General features: G+C 41.1%; 1 protein-coding gene across 1 annotated transcript in view; it reads left to right on the top strand.

The window, feature by feature from the left end:
• Positions 1–20882, top strand: part of LOC117521489 (glypican-5-like) — a 361302-nt gene that overhangs the window by 144442 nt on the left and 195978 nt on the right. The window contains 3 exon segments of the mRNA XM_034182796.1: positions 7512–7675; positions 12292–12348; positions 13976–14098. Coding sequence (XP_034038687.1) covers positions 7512–7675; positions 12292–12348; positions 13976–14098 — 344 coding nt within the window.

Here is a 20882-nt window from a genome sequence, read left to right as displayed (position 1 = left end):
AAGAATGTGCGGGCAGAGTCGCATGTCCGGCCGGACCCGACCGCGGGGGGTCGCGACAGGAAAAACACCTCCGTTGGAAACCTTAACAGGCAAGTTGGAACATGCCCAAACTGTTAAACAATTTCTCAGTTACTCACTTGTTGAAAGCCGCCTGAATTTTACAAATGGTTTTCAACAGAGGTTTTTTTCCTGTCGCGGCGCACACAGATTCGCCGAGTCGTCACGGAAACGACTCGGCGAATTTGCGCACAAGTCTTTCATTACAAAATGTCCTTAAACAGTGAAATGTCCGCATAAAGTCCTCATGCCGGCCTGTTCTGAATCTTCTCTGTTCTCTCACGACGTCCTGGGTGAATTAAGCCTTAAATTAGGATGTTTTCAGGTCGAAACAGGCCGACGACGGCGCCTGGAAGCGCTGTGCGACATCCCGCTCCGTGGGAAGTCCTTACAGCGACAGAAACACCCCATAATCTCTCATCAGCCGTTAAACTTTTCACCGAAAACCAGCTACATTTCTCAAATAGTGTCCACTCGGATATTCCTCACAGGTCCAGAAAAAGTTTGATAAAGCAACGCGCGCTGTCTCAAGCAGCGTGTGAAACAAAGGAATTCAGCCGAGAGGGCTGAACACGACACGACACGCGTGAAAAAACTCACGCATGCGCACGAGGGTTCAAGCATGATTGGTGTAATCGCACGTCATTCAAATCCATATAGTTAAAAAAAATAAATAAAAGTGTCGGTTTCTTATCTAATAGACCTCGTATAGACCAAAACATGAAAAGGTAGTAGAAGAGGGCTACAGCGTAGAATCTTGTTCTCACTCTCACAGATAAGTATCTCAGAAATGGTTTCACATTACAACATTACAATCTTTTGTCTACAATAAAGAACTTTTCACAATGTATTTATGTCGGCAAAGGCTATATGCCCAACCGTTGGGCAGATAAATATAATGTCTTACCTTATTCACCCAACTGTGATCGTGTATTTGACATGTTTTGTGCATCTAAACTACATTTTTTACACCACTTTTTAAGGCTCTATTGCGGCGTATGTTCGACACATTTAATGGCGCCGTCTTTAATTACTGTGAAAACGCGGCGATGGATGAAAAACAGACAAACTTCATAAGAATTTTGAACGGAAGCCTGTTAACAATGACGAAACAGTTTTTGAACAAAATGCTGCTTGTTGGCTGTAAGATGGTGCTAGTTTGACACTGTTCCCTGGGTGTGATGAGCCAAAGAGAACCACTTTAGATCACAGCTCCTCCTCGGGCTGTGAACCCTCCCGCAGCCGGTGAGAAAATATCCGCCTTTTTTCCCTCCCTTGAAACCGGAGAGTGAGCTTACAAGCGCGCTCATTGGTTGGTTGTGGTTGGGCGTATATGCTCGCGTATTTACTTTATTGACCCAACGGTTGGGTGTATAGCCACTCTCATTTATGTCCTACTTTCATCATCCATGTATGCTGGGTGTCTATACAAGTCACCTGTTATTTTTGGTTTGCACCAACCTATAATGTCCAAAGGTCCTGACCAAACAAGGATAGTATGAAAGTGCCCATAGTTTAAATCCTTGTTACTATTTTGGAAATCTTTAAAATCTCTGAAAAAGCTGATTTTATCTTTGCCTCCATTTTGAGATTGCATCAGAATTTTGGCTCTCTGTTGGGACTGTTTACACAGAGACTGCTACCTGCTGCTTTGGACTTGAATTAACAGTCTTTTTCAAGACTTTTTTACTTTTTTACTTTTTTACCTTTTTACTTTTTTTTTTTTTTTTTTACTTTTTTACTGTGCTCCAACGCCTAAGGAAGACCTCTAACGGTCGAAACATCGCGACGGAGCACTTTTATCAGCTAACTTTCATCAGCGTTGGCAAGCTAACTAGCTTGCTAACGCTTTCGTTTTTATTTTTTTTTATTTTTTTATTTTTTATTTATTTATTTATTTTTTGGCACTGTTGTCGTGCGTTATCTGTGCTGCTCCACAGCGTGTTTAGCCGATTTTTATTTTATTTTAGCACCGTTGTCGTGCGTTCGCTGTTGTCGTGCGTTGCCTGTGCTGCTTCATGGCCTGTTTGGTGCCTTGATTGGGGCACTCCTTCTGCTGAATCACCTCTAAATTATTTACACATTACTCACTTTGTGTGTTTTTAGGAATCCGCTAGGTTGCGTAGCTACTAGCTCTTAGCCGATTTAGCATGGCGGCTTCTCCTGTCTCTCCCGTACTTTTCTGCTCTGGGTGTGAAATGTTTAGTTATTCCTCGGCCTCCTTTAGCAGTAATGGTACTTGTAATAAGTGTAGGTTATTCGTAGCTTTGGAGGCCAGGCTGGGTGAATTGGAGACTCGGCTCCGCACCGTGGAAAATTCTACAGCTAGCCAGGCCCCTGTAGTCGGTGCGGACCAAGGTAGCTTAGCCGCCGTTAGTTCCCCCCTGGCAGATCCCGGGCAGTCGGGAAAGCAGGCTGACTGGGTGACTGTGAGGAGGAAGCGTAGCCCTAAACAGAAGCCCCGTGTACACCGTCAACCCGTTCACATCTCTAACCGTTTTTCCCCACTCGACGATACACTCGCCGAGGATCAAACTCTGGTTATTGGCGACTCTGTTTGGAGAAATGTGAAGTTAGCGACACCAGCAACCATTGTCAATTGTCTTCCGGGGGCCAGAGCAGGCGACATCGAAGGACATTTGAAATTGCTGGCTAAGGCTAAGCGTAAATTTGGTAAGATTGTAATTCACGTCGGCAGTAATGACACTCGGTTACGCCAATCGGAGGTCACTAAAATTAACATTAAATCGGTGTGTAACTTTGCAAAAACAATGTCGGACTCTGTTGTTTTCTCTGGGCCCCTCCCCAATCAGACCGGGAGTGACATGTTTAGCCGCATGTTCTCCTTGAATTGCTGGCTGTCTGAGTGGTGTCCAAAAAATGAGGTGGGCTTCATAGATAATTGGCAAAGCTTCTGGGGAAAACCTGGTCTTGTTAGGAGAGACGGCATCCATCCCACTTTGGATGGAGCAGCTCTCATTTCTAGAAATCTGGCCAATTTTCTTGGATCCTCCAAACTGTGACTGTCCAGCGTTGGGACCAGGAGGCAGAGCTGTGGTCTTATACACCTCTCTGCAGCTTCTCTCCCCCTGCCATCCCCTCATTACCCCATCCCCGTAGAGACGGTGCCTGCTCCCAGACCACCAATAACCAGCAAAAATCTATTTAAGCATAAAAATTCAAAAAGAAAAAATAATATAGCACCTTCAATTGCACCACAGACTAAAACAGTTAAATGTGGTCTATTAAACATTAGGTCTCTCTCTTCTAAGTCCCTGTTGGTAAATGATATAATAATTGATCAACGTATTGATTTATTCTGCCTAACAGAAACCTGGTTACAGCAGGATGAATATGTTAGTTTAAATGAGTCAACACCCCCGAGTCACACTAACTGTCAGAATGCTCGTAGCACGGGCCGTGGCGGAGGATTAGCAGTAATCTTCCATTCCAGCTTATTAATTAATCAAAAACCTAGACAGAGCTTTAATTCATTTGAAAGCTTGTCTCTTAGTCTTGTCCATCCAAATTGGAAGTCCCAAAAACCAGTTTTATTTGTTATTATCTATCGTCCACCTGGTCGTTACTGTGAGTTTCTCTGTGAATTTTCAGACCTTTTGTTTGACTTAGTGCTTAGCTCAGATAAGATAATTATAGTGGGCGATTTTAACATCCACACAGATGCTGAGAATGACAGCCTCAACACTGCATTTAATCTATTATTAGACTCTATCGGCTTTGCTCAAAAAGTAAATGAGTCCACCCACCACTTTAATCATATCTTAGATCTTGTTCTGACTTATGGTATGGAAATAGAAGACTTAACAGTATTCCTTGAAAACTCCCTTCTGTCTGATCATTTTTTAATAACATTTACATTTACCCTGATGGACTACCCTGCAGTGGGGAATAAGTTTCATTACACTAGAAGTCTTTCAGAAAGCGCTGTAACTAGGTTTAAGGATATGATTCCTTCTTTATGTTCTCTAATGTCATATACCAACACAGAGCAGAGTAGCTACCTAAACTCTGTAAGGGAGTTAGAGTATCTCGTCAATAGTTTTACATCCTCTTTGAAGACAACTTTGGATGCTGTAGCTCCTCTGAAAAAGAGAGCTTTAAATCAGAAGTGTCTGACTCCGTGGTATAACTCACAAACTCGTAGCTTAAAGCAGATAACCCGTAAGTTGGAGAGGAAATGGCGTCTCACTAATTTAGAAGATCTTCACTTAGCCTGGAAAAAGAGTTTGTTGCTCTATAAAAAAGCCCTCCGTAAAGCTAGGACATCTTTCTACTCATCACTAATTGAAGAAAATAAGAATAACCTCAGGTTTCTTTTCAGCACTGTAGCCAGGCTGACAAAGAGTCAGAGCTCTATTGAGCTGAGTATTCCATTAACTTTAACTAGTAATGACTTCATGACTTTCTTTGCTAACAAAATTTTGACTATTAGAGAAAAAATTACTCATAACCATCCCAAAGATGTATCGTTATCTTTGGCTGCTTTCAGTGATGCCGGTATTTGGTTAGACTCTTTCTCTCCGATTGTTCTGTCTGAGTTATTTTCATTAGTTACTTCATCCAAACCATCAACATGTTTATTAGACCCCATTCCTGCCAGGCTGCTCAAGGAAGTCCTACCATTATTTAATGCTTCAATCTTAAATATGATCAATCTATCTTTGTTAGTTGGTTATGTACCACAGGCCTTTAAGGTGGCAGTAATTAAACCATTACTTAAAAAGCCATCACTTGACCCAGCTATCTTAGCTAATTATAGGCCAATCTCCAACCTTCCTTTTCTCTCAAAGATTCTTGAGAGGGTAGTTGTAAAACAGCTAACTGATCACCTGCAGAGGAATGGTCTATTTGAAGAGTTTCAGTCAGGTTTTAGAATTCATCATAGTACAGAAACAGCATTAGTGAAGGTTACAAATGATCTTCTTATGGCTTCGGACAGTGGACTTATCTCTGTGCTTGTTCTGTTGGACCTCAGTGCTGCTTTTGATACTGTTGACCATAAAATTTTATTACAGAGATTAGAGCATGTCATAGGTATTAAAGGCACTGCGCTGCGGTGGTTTGAATCATATTTGTCAAATAGATTACAGTTTGTTCATGTAAATGGGGAATCTTCTTCACAGACTAAAGTTAATTATGGAGTTCCACAAGGTTCTGTGCTAGGACCAATTTTATTCACTTTATACATGCTTCCCTTAGGCAGTATTATTAGACGGTATTGCTTAAATTTTCATTGTTACGCAGATGATACCCAGCTTTATCTATCCATGAAGCCAGAGGATACACACCAATTAGCTAAACTGCAGGATTGTCTTACAGACATAAAGACATGGATGACCTCTAATTTCCTGCTTTTAAACTCAGATAAAACTGAAGTTATTGTACTTGGCCCCACAAATCATAGAAGCATGGTGTCTAACCAGATCGTTACTCTGGATGGCATTTCCCTGATCTCTAGTAATACTGTGAGAAATCTTGGAGTCATTTTTGATCAGGATATGTCATTCAAAGCGCATATTAAACAAATATGTAGGACTGCCTTTTTGCATTTACGCAATATCTCTAAAATCAGAAAGGTCTTGTCTCAGAGTGATGCTGAAAAACTAATTCATGCATTTATTTCCTCTAGGCTGGACTATTGTAATTCATTATTATCAGGTTGTCCTAAAAGTTCCCTAAAAAGCCTTCAGTTGGTTCAGAATGCTGCAGCTAGAGTACTGACGGGGACTAGCAGGAGAGAGCATATCTCACCCGTGTTGGCCTCTCTTCATTGGCTTCCTGTTAATTCTAGAATAGAATTTAAAATTCTTCTTCTTACTTATAAGGTTTTGAATAATCAGGTCCCATCTTATCTTAGGGACCTCGTAGTACCATATTACCCCATTAGAGCGCTTCGCTCTCAGACTGCGGGCTTACTTGTAGTTCCTAGGGTTTGTAAGAGTAGAATGGGAGGCAGAGCCTTCAGCTTTCAGGCTCCTCTCCTGTGGAACCAGCTCCCAATTCAGATCAGGGAGACAGATACCCTCTCTACTTTTAAGATTAGGCTTAAAACTTTCTTTTTCGCTAAGGCTTATAGTTAGGGCTGGATCGGGTGACCCTGGACCATCCCTTGGTTATGCTGCTTTAGACGTAGATTGTGGGGGGGTTCCCATGATGCACTGTTTCTTTCTCTTTTTGCTCCGTATGCATCACTCTGCATTTAATCATTAGTGATCGATCTCTGCCCCCCTTCACGGCATGTCTTTTTCCTGGTTTTTTCCCTCAGCCCCAACCAGTCTCAGCAGAAGACTGCCCCTCCCGAGCCTGGTTCTGCTGGAGGTTTCTTCCTGTTAAAAGGGAGTTTTTCCTTCCCACTGTTGCCAAGTGCTTGCTCATAGGGGGTCGTTTTGACCGTTGGGGTTTTTTATAATTATTGTATGGCCTTGCCTTACAATATGGAGCGCCTTGGGGCAACTGTTTGTTGTGATTTGGCGCTATATAAGAAAAAAGTTGATTGATTGATTGATTGATTTAGAACACTCCCTGCTGTATCTCAGTATCCACTTACAGGTATTTTTAAGAGCCAGTCTAGGACTTATCTTAGTTAGAGACCCCTGTATTATGACAGTCTTTCCAGCATATTTTGGAGGATTGTTCATTGGTTACACAACAGTACGCCATGTCCTTGAGAGGACTACAGATTTATTCCTGTCATGTTGACCATAATATTTCCTTTTATAAATCATTAATGAATCTATTCCTCTTCTTTATCTATGCCTTATAGCCCACTTTCATGTGGGGGTGTTTTCACCAAATGACACCCAACTATTTAGCAATTTCAGGGTTCTGCCCTGGAATTACTCATTCCAGCGTGCAGGAGGAATCACATTCTATCTCTTTGGCTAATTAAGAACTATTAATAATGTCCCCCAGAGGCTTTTAATCCAATGAGATGCCATTGATTTTGCTTCGTAGTTTGACACACACACCCCTTTAATGTTATGACCCCACCACCGCTTTCACTGCTTTGCTGGGTTTAATAGGCCACTAGAGAAACATGCCATCATTGCCAGCTGTGTGCGCACGTGCATTAACTCCTGTGAAGTAGTGGAACTTTCTATGTTTCTGCCTCCAGGCAATAACTCACTCATCACGCAATTTTCTTTCATCACACCCCTCACTTCACACCCACCATTTTCCCATTTTGCTCCATTGCTCTGTACTGCTGTTCTTCCAACCTACAATCATCCAGCAGAAATGTGGCCGTTAGTCTGTTCAAAATGACTGGTGATGACTCATTATTCTGCTAAAAAGGGCCATTTTGAAGCATTTTGTTTGAATGCCTTTACTGATGCCAGTTTTTAATGAAAGCTGTCCTACTTGTCCTCTACCTCAGCTATGTTTTTCTATCTGAACAGGTGTTTCTGTGGTTGTTTGCTTGATGCTTTCTGCAGGTGGACAAAGTGTGTGGCCCGTCTACTGAGGAATCCATTGGAATCCAGCCTACAAGCCCTGAGGTCATGACCTCAACTGTGACATCATCTACCCCGCTTTCATCTGCCTCCCCCTCACATGCCCTTCCAGATCAGTTGCTAGGGCAGCTAGCCCATTTGAGAAGGTAAGACCAAACTGAGTAAGACTGATTACTGCTACCTCCATCAACCATGTCAGGTTTTTTTTTTTTGCTTGGATTGCTTCTTTGTTTGTCACCTGGAATCTGATGAAGGTTGAGTTAGGGGCCAGGATTTAGTTTTTATTTTTTCATCAGTGTTGCAAGATAAGATATTCCCCACAATGACCTAATTCTCTCATGAACTTATACATGCAACTCAATCCAAAAATAAATCAATCAATCACATCTTAACATGAAAGTGTAGTTTTGTGTGCAGATCTAGATAATGGCAGATCTAGATGAGATACATGCAGGTGGCTATGGGGAGTTTGCACATCTTTGGTATGGAATATGGGTTGGGGTTAGTGTATACTAGTTAAATTATCAAATGTGGCTTTGATTTTCATTGTTCCTGAATTTTTAGGGCTTGGTGAACATGCAAATGCTGTATTTCAGCATCTAAGATGACAAAATCTGGATGTAAAACAAGCCAAAACCAACTTCCCAAGAGTATAAAATGTACCTCACCTGGGTTTTATCTCTCTCTCTGTGCTCTTCATCACCTTTATTTATATCCGCCCAGCTGTAAGTGGTGCTGGCCTTAGCTGAGCTGGGAAAGTGACCTGCATCAAACTGATGTTCCAAGGAGAGTCTTAGACTCTCATCCAGCTCACTCTACATAATCCGGGGATAAGCACCAGCACCAATGGCCCTCAGGGCTTACAAAGGACTTCTTCTTCTTCATGTCCAATCACAGAGCAGGTAACACTGGCTCTACCCAGTCCAACTCATCACACAGAACAGGTGGCTCTGGGGGACAGGAGTTGGACTACTAGCATATAGATCAGGGTTCAAGACTAGGTCTGTGCTTCATACTACTTATCTGCATCCTTGAACAACCCTCCTATGAAAGCAGACTTCATTTGTATTGTTGCTGACCATCTCGCTGTAAATATGTACCAGCCTTGGCAGGTACGTAATCTGTGATGGACATGTGTCCCATCCAGGGGAATTGTAGACTCCCATCCGATTTATACTGCATCTAGGGAAATGTACTGACCTGGTGGGCCTCAGGGCCTGGAAAGGACTTATTTATTCTTATTCCTTTATGAACAAGATTACGTAGCCCCCTTCACTTTGGAGTTACTTGCTGACTTCCAAGAGGGAGCAATTCATTAGTTTCTGGTAGAGTACTGTGCCCTTTGATCTGAAAGTCCTGATTCTCATCCTAGTCACTTGACTTCAGGCTGCCCAGTACATACTGGAGATCATATTCTGGAGAATCCATCAGCATAAGAGGTAAAATGTCTGACATCTTTAAGGCACACATTGACCAGCTGATGCTCCATTCAAAAGGTGTCAACTGAGGTGGTTTCAACCATCTGATTACGATGTTGCCTGGACACCTCCAGTAAAGGTCTCTTGTGAGCATGTTGAACTGGGAGGGGACCCATTGGTAGACCTCATAGATGTTGGAAGAATTAATATTCTGCAGCTCCTCCTGGGACATCCCAGGGTGTTGGGGAATGCCAGTGCCTCACTGAGTGGGACGCCTGACATACTGTTCATAGACTCTGCTCTGGATAGGTTGTGCAAATAGATGGGTCATTAGAAGAAAATGGCTTTCATGAAAATAGCATTGGCAAAGGAACTAGTTAGTATCCCGATATTCACAACACCTATCACATTTATCCTTTTTACCTGGTTATTTTGACAAAGCAGTGTTTCCAATTAATTCAAGATGAGCCACATTCTTATTTGCACTCATACATAGATGCAAGTAATGCGTAGTTGGCCGTGCACTCGTCCAACTCAAACAAATCAAGGTTTGTTTTGAAATTTTGAAGTGACCCACTAAAGTCAAGCACATAGACATACACAGAGTAAATGTAGTCACTGTCAAATCCGTCCATGCCCTCTGCCTGGCCTCTGAGACAGCTATTTCTTGCCGACAGCAGCTGGCAGTGATGGGCCAGGTGAGGGGGAGTGTGGCTAAGATTAAGCTTGATGGACCAACGATTTCCTGTTTACCCAGACTGCCATGCCACAACCCCTGATCACCATCCTGCCTCAGCTGAAATAGCACCACACACAGAAACACACATGCTTACAGCATTGCCTGACTGCCCTTATCCCAAACCATGAATCACTGCACTGATGCCAGCCGAGCTGACAGTTCTGGCTTGGCACTGCCATCATCATTCATAGCAACACAGCCCAGCTGCCTGCCTGCTGCCAACCCTGACCAGAGCACATGTGAGAGCCAACCACTTCAGAGAGATGGCAGCACATCGTGCAGGAAAGAGAGAATCATCTGTTCCTGAAAAAAATGTGAACTACGATGTGGTAGAGCAACATTTTTTTTTTTTTTTAATGGGATGTAAAGTAGGAATTGGGAAATACAAGAGTTTCTTTGGCTCTTTGTAAAGCACAGGCTTGCACGTGTTAACGGTTGTTTGTGTGTCGGTTTGCTGAGTAGGTTTATGCCTTTGTTGTAGTTTATACAGTAGAGCGTGTCTACCATTAAACAAAGGGTTGTTGTTTTGAATCCTGCCTAATCCCATCTATTTGTTTAAGTGTTCTTGATCAAGCCACCCAACCACAAAATTGCTCTGGCTTTGTGACACTTCCTGGGATTGGCAAATATGAAGTATTATGGCAAGGTCTTTTGAACATGTGATCTCAGATGGAAATGAGCTAGAGCAATTTTGCTGTGTAGGTATTACTATGATTATTTATTTATTTATTTACCTTAAATTAGAGCCTGGCTGATATGGATTATTTGGGAGCCAATATGATTTAAATATTAGGGACTAAAAAAAAAAAAAACGTGCCGACATCTCTGCCAACATATACATAGAAAAATGGCAGTGATCTCTAACATTGCTTTATCAAACCTTTATGAACAAGAAATGTAATTGAGGCTTGAGGTTTTAGTTTAAACACGAACTTGATTGCAAAATAACAATAAATATAACCAATTTACATCACACTGCTGTCATGGTGCCTTCACTGAGATTTCCAGATATCTCCATCTTGGGCCCGCTTAGCTGGCAGCCTAGTAACCACTTCTCTCTCGTCAATGGTCGCTTTTCGTCTATCTCTTGTTTGTAGATAATGTGACCAAGGAGTGATGGGAGTCCCAGCCATGCTTGACAGTATTGCATACAATGCCATCAAATCACTGTCTGCTGGACAAACTGCATAATGACACCATTTTCAACAGACAATGTTTTTCTGCATTGTTAATTTGGTAAAATAATATTTTTTCTTATTGGCAAAAGTAATGCCAATACCAATATGTTTGTGGAAGACTCATATCAGCTGATAGTATCGGCCAACCATTGTATTGGTCGAGCTCTATCTCAAATATTTGAATCTGTTTGAACTGTTAGTTCAACACTTTCTTATGCAAAGGCATCGAACTGTGACTCCTTATGATAGCCATATGACACTAGTAGACAGACCTGAGAGATTACTTCATGGAAAAGAAAGTCTTAACCAATACTGTTCCAATAATTCTTTTGGTTTTCTTTTAGTTATGGTTAGAAATAGGATAAGCATTATTCAGTGGTGTGCCTGTATTTGATAAGTGCTGAATTTATTTTGAGATTTACAAATTTCAGTTGTGACATTCATCTTTCTGAATGCTTAACCAGTGAGACTGAGCGATGTCTGTCAAAAGCTTTCGGAGTCTTGAGATTGCTGGAGGTGTTCAGTGATGCCAGTATCCAGGAGTGGGAGAAAGTCAGCATGAAGTTACTTTCATGTTGTGACATTTCAAGTGACAACTCAGCCCCAAGTCATCACCCAATACAAGACAGTCGAGCTGACTCGGGACTTGCAGACTTGATAGTGATTTAATGGGGACTTGTTTCACATCTGCTGATTTGTCTAGTGATTCCTGTTGCTTTCAGTATTACTCTGGAATTCTCAGATCTTGGAACTAGCCATTGAGCTAAGATGAGCATTGGTTGGGTTTGGATGTTTGTGTTTATGGAGAATCCTTTGGTGTTGCTTGGATTGGTTGCTTACATTGACCCATACCAGGTGTACTGTGAGGGAACATCAGTTATAGTACTGCAGGCATTTGGCACATTTTCTTGGGGACAATATAGCATGCAGATGGCTCCGTTCTGAGGACCCAAGCAGGTGGACAACAGAATTCCCAGATATAACCTGGCTCCGGTGGATAGATGGCTGATTTCCAGAAGATGGTTCTGGACCACTGGTCAGCCTCAGTGGTTGCAGATTGAGTCCACAGTTGCTCCGTAGTATGATGGGTGCTGTAATGGACAGTGCTAGTGCATGCTACTTGACCTGCTGTTACATAGTAACATGGAAGGAAAATGTCTTCTTTTCTCTATGCTGAAGACAAGTACTTAAATGAAGCATTGCAGTTGCCAGTGTGATCCAATCTCTGCATGTGCATGATTAACTATGATCTTCTTGGGTCAATTGACAAAAGTGACACTCTTCTCCCTCCTCCCCTTGTCTTGCTATACCATCCTTTTGTTTCATTTTTCCTTCTCTCACCCCCTCCCCAACTCCAATACCCTTTATACCCGCATCCTCCTTGCTTGCGACAATCTCTCCTGGACTGCAACTCCCATCACCCCAAGCTTGTTCCCCCTGAAACCCTCTACGAACAATAAACGTAATCTGAGAACCCTGTCTAGGTAAGCATGAACTCCAGAGACGTTTCTTCTGTTTCATTGTCTTTGCATCCAACACTTGCTACATGGTGATGTTACAGTTTTAGATAACTAACCCCTTATCAACCCATTCACATTATGTGAAGAACCACTTGTTTTCTCTTTCTTTCTTTGTGAGCTGCTTTATAAAAAGCTCCATCTAACTCAGCACATGTCATAGCTGTCTCACGAGTGGTAACAGTATGTGCCTAATCAGGATATTTCCCCATTGCTTTGTTCTAGATGACAGTGTCTCTATTGAAACCACCTGTCAGGAGATATGGACTGTGTTGCTACACATCTTAATTGAGCAAAATGTGCTAACATTTCAAAAGAACTCACTTTATACTGCTGTAATTACCAAGCCCTGTAGTGCAGATTGCTGTTGGTCATATTGCACTGTAGTGGGGCGGCATAGCAAAACAATTGTTCATTTTTTGATGAAAGATGATGGACTTTGGCACACATATTATAAATTAACTAATGTTTATTTTCAGAAATGGAGCCATCCTGAAGCTGACCTCTAATGAGCATCAGGGGGCAATATTTAAAACTGCTCCAATCATGTTGAAAACTACACCACATTATTTGTCTGATCACAGTGATTCCATAAAGGTATAGTTTGGACTATCTGTGACTGAATGTTATGGAGTTATGGGGTAAAAACAGCAAAAATGGTGACAAAGGTCAGTTTCAGTTTGTACAGGGTTCAAAAGTTAAAGTTGCTCCAATTTTGGTAAAACATGATGCAAATTATTAGTTGACATAAAAGGACTAATAAATGGAATAGTTTTGACTATGTTGAATGCTTGGTCTCCAAAGTAAAGGTCAAACAAGGTCGATGTCCATTGGCTTCTATGATGTATGATCTGTTACCCTGTAACATGTTAACTAAGCATGACAGATGGTGCAAACTATCCCTTTTTAAAATGCTATTAACTCAACCAATACTTTGCATCAATTTTTACCAAAATTGGAGCAACTTAACTTTTGACCCCTGTACAAACTAAAATTGACCTCTGTCACCATTTTTGCTGTTTTTACCCCATAACTCCATGGAATGCAGTCATAGACAGTTCAAACTATACCTTTTTGAATCGTTATGATCAGACAAATAATGTGGTGTAGTTTTCAACATGATTGGAGTGTTTTTAAATTTTGATCTCTGTGTAATTCTTTATTGACCCCTGTTGCTCAGAGGTCAGCTCCAGGATGGCTCAGTGTCTGAAAATAAACATTAGTTAATTTGGAACATGTGTGCCAAATTCCATGCTTTTATCAAAAAAATTAACAATTGTTATGGAAATTTTAGCATTGATGCACCACTACTGCAGAATGTGCATCTTTTGAGAATTAATTCTGTCAGTCTGTGGGTGTAGAAGCATCCAAAATATTGGGTATTTGTTTAAATATTCTCCTGGTGCAATATAATTTCATTTGCTTTTTTTTTTCTTGCCACATTTTAAATTCTATACTTAAAAATCAGGGATACGACTCATTTGGACCAGGACTGACAAAGGCCACAATGATCTCAGTTTGGTATTTTCTGCTTTGGTATGTATGGATTAACTCTTTGCACACTCTTTGTTCTCTTCTATGCGTGTCCCCACAGGGAGTTCCTGACATACCTGCAACGCTACAAATCATTTTTTGCAGCTTTGCCTGAGATGTTGTGCGAAGGGGAGAATGTCGTTGACGATTCCACTTGCTGGGGCGGAAACGATGTGGTGGAGAGGTAAGACATTGAGAACAGGAAGGTTAGGAAGTGGAAAGTAAAGAGGCATATGTTAAGTCCTTCAGTCCAAGCACTAAAACTTTTAAAAGGGCTTGAGTGGGTGTTCAGGAGACTTGACTGTCATCCTCCATCTTCTGACAGTCATATTCCCAGTGTTCCTTTCTACACAGATCTGATTTTTTTTGTTTGTTTTTATGAATACTGCTGTAAAGGGCACACATAATTACCCTCATTGGGAAATTGTATAATAATACCAGATGATGTCAGTGTGCGTGCCTGTGATGGTCAGGTTTCTGGAGTTCTGCTGTGCTCCAGTTTGACTCATCTTAAAATACATCACACAGTTTTACCTCAGTGTTGGCTAATACGATACAATCTGACCCCAGGACTGAAAGTTAGCAGTGTTTAAATCAAGCCCACGTATCACTATTTGAAGTCCAGGTTTCCAGAGTCTCACTTTGATCTTGTATATGAATGTACATAATACATCCTCTTGAAATTTGGCAGATAGATTGATCTCAGTGTTGCTACGTGCACACTTAGTTTTCATTGTGATTTTACCAGAAACTTGGGAGCCATTGAGGTTAAAATTAAGACCTCTTTTTACCACTGGATAGAACTACTCTAAATTTGGAACCCAGTTTACCAGAGCTGGGTACAGTTTCGCGAATCCACTAACCGCAGATTAGTGAAGCTAACTTTTTTTTTTTGCGGATTACGTTTTCAGCTAACTTTGACAACCACCAGTGGACAGATTAGCTTCCGCTAAATTTAGTTCTGCTAACATTTTTTTTTTTTTTTTGCTGGTAAAGTGAGTAAATTTTAACAGTCAAAAACATTTGTAAACTCTAAAATATGTTATTTTAATAATGCAAATTATTGCTTTTGATAAAGATGATAGTGTTTAGGGTTTTATTTTTATTTATTTATTTTTCATGCATTCGTTTTGTGTTATGTTTACGATTGCAACAAGGGTAAGCCATTCCTGTAACAATTTATAAATTTTATTCAGAGATAAACAGAGATTTACTGCTTTTTATAAAGGAGATGACTGTGTTTGTTTCACAGTGTAATCTTCACGTGCCTTAACTAAAGCACTCCCTCTGCTGAATCACCTCTATTTACACATTATTCACTTTGCGTGTTTTTAGGAATCCGCTAGCTTAGCGCAGCTACTAGCTCTTAGCCGGTTTAGCATGGCGGCTTCTGTCTCTCCCACACTTTTCTGCTCTGGGTGTGAAATGTTTAGTTATTCCTCGGCTTCCTTTAGCAGTAATGGTACTTGTAATAAGTGTAGCTTATTCGTAGCTTTGGATGCCAGGCTGGGCGAATTGGAGACTCGGCTCCGCACCTTGGAAAATCCTACAGCTAGCCAGGCCCCTGTAGTCGGTGCAGACCAAGGTAGCTTAGCCGCCGTTAGTTCCCTCCCGGCAGATCCCGAGCAGCCGGGAAAGCAGGCCGACTGGGTGAATGTGAGGAGGAAGCGTAGTCCTAAACAGAAGCCCCGTGTACACCGCCAACCCGTTCACATCTCTAACTGTTTTTCCCCACTCGGCGACACACCCGCCGAGGATCAAACTCTGGTTATTGGTGACTCTGTTTTGAGAAATGTGAAGTTAGCGACACCAGCAACCATAGTCAATTGTCTTCCGGGGGCCAGAGCAGGCGACATTGAAGGAAATTTGAAACTGCTGGCTAAGGCTAAGCGTAAATTTGGTAAGATTGTAATTCACGTCGGCAGTAATGACACCTGGTTACGCCAATCGGAGGTCACTAAAATTAATATTGAATCGGTGTGTAACTTTGCAAAAACAATGTCGGACTCTGTAGTTTTCTCTGGGCCCCTCCCCAATCAGACCGGGAGTGACATGTTTAGCCGCATGTTCTCCTTGAATTGCTGGCTGTCTGAGTGGTGTCCAAAAAATGAGGTGGGCTTCATAGATAATTGGCAAAGCTTCTGGGGAAAACCTAGTCTTGTTAGGAGAGACGGCATCCATCCCACTTTGGATGGAGCAGCTCTCATTTCTAGAAATCTAGCAAATTTCCTTAAATCCTCCAAACCGTGACTATCCAGGGTTGGGACCAGGAAGCAGAGTTGTAGTCTTACACACCTCTCTGCAGCTTCTCTCCCCCTGCCATAGCCTCATTACCCCATCCCCATAGAGATGGTGCCTGCTCCCAGACCACCAACAACCAGTAAAAATCTATTTAAGCATAAAAATTCAAAAAGAAAAAATAATATAGCACCTTCAACTGCACCACAGACTAAAACAGTTAAATGTGGTCTGTTAAACATTAGATCTCTCTCTTCTAAGTCCCTGTTAGTAAATGATATAATAATTGATCAACATATTGATTCATTCTGCCTTACAGAAACCTGGTTACAGCAGGATGAATATGTTAGTTTAAATGAGTCAACACCCCCGAGCCACACTAACTGCCAGAACGCTCGTAGCACAGGCCGAGGCGGAGGATTAGCAGCAATCTTCCACTCCAGCTTATTAATTAATCAAAAACCCAGACAGAGCTTTAATTCATTTGAAAGCTTGTCTCTTAGTCTTGTCCATCCAAATTGGAAGTCACAAAAACCAGTTTTATTTGTTGTTATCTATCGTCCTCCTGGTCGGTACTGTGAGTTTCTCTGTGAATTTTCGGACCTTTTGTCTGACTTAGTGCTTAGCTCAGATAAGATAATTATAGTGGGCGATTTTAACATCCACACAGATGCTGAGAATGACAGCCTCAACACTGCATTTAATCTATTGTTAGACTCGATTGGCTTTGCTCAAAATGTAAATGAGTCCACCCACCACTTTAATCATACCTTAGATCTTGTTCTGACTTATGGTATGGAAATTGGAGACTTAACAGTATTCCCTGAAAACCCCCTTCTGTCTGATCATTTCTTAATAACATTTACTCTGATGGACTACCCAGCAGTGGGGAATAAGTTTCATTACAGTAGAAGTCTTTCAGAAAGCGCTGTAACTAGGTTTAAGGATATGATTCCTTCTTTATGTTCTCCAATGCCATATACCAACACAGGGCAGAGTAGCTACCTAAACTCTGTGAGTGAGATAGATTATCTCGTCAATAGTTTTATATCCTCATTGAGGACAACTTTGGATGCTGTAGCTCCTCTGAAAAAGAGAGCCTTAAATCAGAAGTGCCTGACTCTGTCGTATAACTCACAAACTCGCAGCTTAAAGCAGATAACCCGTAAGTTGGAGAGGAAATGGCATCTCAATAATTTAGAAGATCTTCACTTAGCCTGGAAAAAGAGTCTGTTGCTCTATAAAAAAGCCCTCCGTAAAGCTAGGACATCTTTCTACTCATCACTAATTGAAGAAAATAAGAACAACCCCAGGTTTCTTTTCAGCACTGTAGCCAGGCTGACAGAGTCAGAGCTCTATTGAGCTGAGTATTCCTTTAACTTTAACTAGTAATGACTTCATGAATTTCTTTGCTAATAAAATTTTAACTATTAGAGAAAAAAATTACTCATAACCATCCCAAAGACATGTCGTTCTCTTTGGCTGCTTTCAGTGATGCTGGTATTTGGTTAGACTCTTTCTCTCTGATTGTTCTGTCTGAGTTATTTTCATTAGTTACTTCCTCCAAACCATCAACATGTCTATTAGACCCCATTCCTACCAGGCTGCTCAAGGAAGCCCTACCATTAATTAATGCTTCGATCTTAAATATGATCAGTCTGTCTTTATTAGTTGGCTTTGTACCACAGGCTTTTAAGGTGGCAGTAATTAAACTATTACTTAAAAAGCCATCACTTGACCCAGCTATCTTAGCTAATTATAGGCCAATCTCCAACCTTCCTTTTCTCTCAAAAATTCTTGAAAGGGTAGTTGTAAAACAGCTAACTCATCATCTGCAGAGGAATGGTCTATTTGAAGAGTTTCAGTCAGGGTTTAGAATTCATCATAGTACAGAAACAGCATTAGTGAAGGTTACAAATGATCTTCTTATGGCCTCAGACAGTGGACTCATCTCTGTGCTTGTTCTGTCAGACCTCAGTGCTGCTTTTGATACTGTTGACCATAATATTTTATTACAGAGATTAGAGCATGCCATAGGTATTAAAGGCACTGCACTGCGGTGGTTTGAATCATATTTATCTAATAGATTACAATTTGTTCATGTAAATGGGGAATCTTCTTCACAGACTAAGGTTAATTATGGAGTTCCACAAGGTTCTGTGCTAGGACCAATTTTATTCACTTTATACATGCTTCCCTTAGGCAGTATTATTAGATGGCATTGCTTAAATTTTCATTGTTACGCAGATGATACTCAGCTTTATCTATCCATGAAGCCAGAGGACACACACCAATTAGCTAAACTGCAGGATTGTCTTACAGACATAAAGACATGGATGACCTCTAATTTCCTGCTTTTAAACTCAGATAAAACTGAAGTTATTGTACTTGGCCCCACAAATCTTAGAAACATGGTGTCTAACCAGATCCTTACTCTGGATGGCATTACCCTGACCTCTAGTAATACTGTGAGAAATCTTGGAGTCATTTTTGATCAGGATATGTCATTCAATGCGCATATTAAACAAATATATAGGACTGCTTTTTTGCATTTATGCAATATCTCTAAAATTAGAAAGGTCTTGTCTCAGGGTGATGCTGAAAAACTAATTCATGCATTTATTTCCTCTAGGCTGGACTATTGCAATTCATTATTATCAGGTTGTCCTAAAAGTTCCCTGAAAAGCCTTCAGTTAATTCAAATTGCTGCAGCTAGAGTACTGACAGGGACTAGAAGGAGAGAGCATATCTCACCCATATTTATTTTTCACACATTCTGGCAAAGTGGTTAATGCACTTGGTTTCAGTGTGGAAGGTTCCCGGTTCGAATCCTACCCCTACCACATTTCTCCATGTAATGTGGAGTTGCGTCAGGAAGGGCATCCGGCGTAAAATTTGTGCCAATTCAACATGCAGATCCACCTTGGATTTGCTGTGGCGACCCCGAGTACAAAACAAGGGAGCAGCCGAAGGGACTTACAATTCATTTTGTGTCATATTTATGATCGCAACAAGGGTGAGCCATTCCTATATTAGTTTATGATTATAGTACAGAAATAAACAGAGATTTACTGCTTTTTATAAAGGAAATGACCGTGTTGGGAATTTTATTTTTTATTTATTTATTTTCCTGCATTTGTTTTGTGTGCCGTAGCTCCGATAATGGTTGATTAATACATAATATAGAGATAAACTGTGACTTCTAATACTGCAATTTACTGCTTTTGATAAAGATGATGACAGTGTTTGGGGTTTTATTTTATATTTATTTATTTTTTGTGCGTTCGTTTTGTGTTTGCAATCCTGGGAATGCGCGGGTTATTTTACTTGACCTTTGAATTTACCCAACAACTCCTGCGGCGCTTAAACTCCCAACTGGCTTATCAGTAACTGACAGTGTAATCTGATGTGGCCATGATCGAGGCAATACTAAAAGACTGCGGTTAGCGGTAACTTCCACTCATATTTTTTTAGCGGTTTATCAGTTTAGCGTTATAAAAGTTAACTTTTCAGTTAGCGGCTTAATGGTTATGAAAGCAAACTTTTCGGTTAGCTGTGCCCACCACTGCTACCTACACCAGTTTTAACCACAGCTTTCTTTGAGGTCTTTCTTATTTCATGCTGCTGTATATACACAGGCATCGGAGTTCAGTGTCTTACCTTAAAAGTCTAAATATGTCTGTTTTAATTGTTTGAAGATACTAAAGTACCCAGACATCCTTAAGCAGCTGTCACACCTGGCAACGTTTCATGCCATAATGGGCCAGCTCTCACTTAGCAGCATATGACACCACCGAAGCAGGCACACCATTCAGAAAAAGTTGGAAAACTTTTTTTTTTTTTTTAATAATTGAGCTTGGTGGACTGCCACCCACTGTGGACTTTCTCGTGCTCAGCTCAGAATGGCCCAGTGTAACTCCATGCAACTCCAAGTGAACTTGTGTAAAATTGGAAGCTGCCCTGCGGCGAGCTTGCAGAGTGCCACCCGTAGCACGCTGTGGGGTGGCCAACATGTCAGACAGTGTGGTCAAGCTCCTGAAAATTTTGAACGTGTAAAGAAACCCAACACGATTTTAATTTTCTTTCCCAACTTGTGCTGATTTCTGCTGGGCAGCATCCTGCACTTTCTCCCGAGACATGCAAAAGCCAAGGCGAGGTTCTAATTGGGAAATTTCGGTATGCGTATGGCACACAGAAAAGCCCCATTGGGATTAAACCCAGGTTCTTTCTGTTAAGCAACATCATTATTACAACCCCGACAACACTGCACTGGCATTGAAACCTTTTTCAGTATGGAAAAGGCCTCAGCTTCAATTGAAGTCACTGTGTATGTTTTTCAGCATCATCCCAGAATTACAGTCTGATGATTTATAACCTCAGATCCACATGCTTGAGTTATTCAGTTATTATAACCCATGAAAATTAATGTTCTTTGGCTACTTCACTTATATATTCAACAAGACTCTTGCAAAACGGTTTGTTCGCAGTGATTAAGCAACATATCATGTTACATCACTTTAACATGGCCAGTTGTTGCATAATCACAGTCTCATTTTCTCCAACATGCAGTCGATGCTGATCTGCTTTCATCAGACCACACATTCCAGTTTCACCTGAGGCCAAGCACATCGATTTGATGACTGAGTTTTATTTATATGTAAATTTGGGGAAAATGTACCCATCCAAGGCATGTCTGTGTGTTTCTGCTTGCACAAGTCAGCGTCAGGCTG

This window comes from Thalassophryne amazonica, chromosome 12 (genome assembly GCF_902500255.1).
Source record: "Thalassophryne amazonica chromosome 12, fThaAma1.1, whole genome shotgun sequence".
Classification (NCBI taxonomy): domain Eukaryota; kingdom Metazoa; phylum Chordata; class Actinopteri; order Batrachoidiformes; family Batrachoididae; genus Thalassophryne; species Thalassophryne amazonica.
This window is presented reverse-complemented; position numbering and strand designations above follow the sequence as displayed.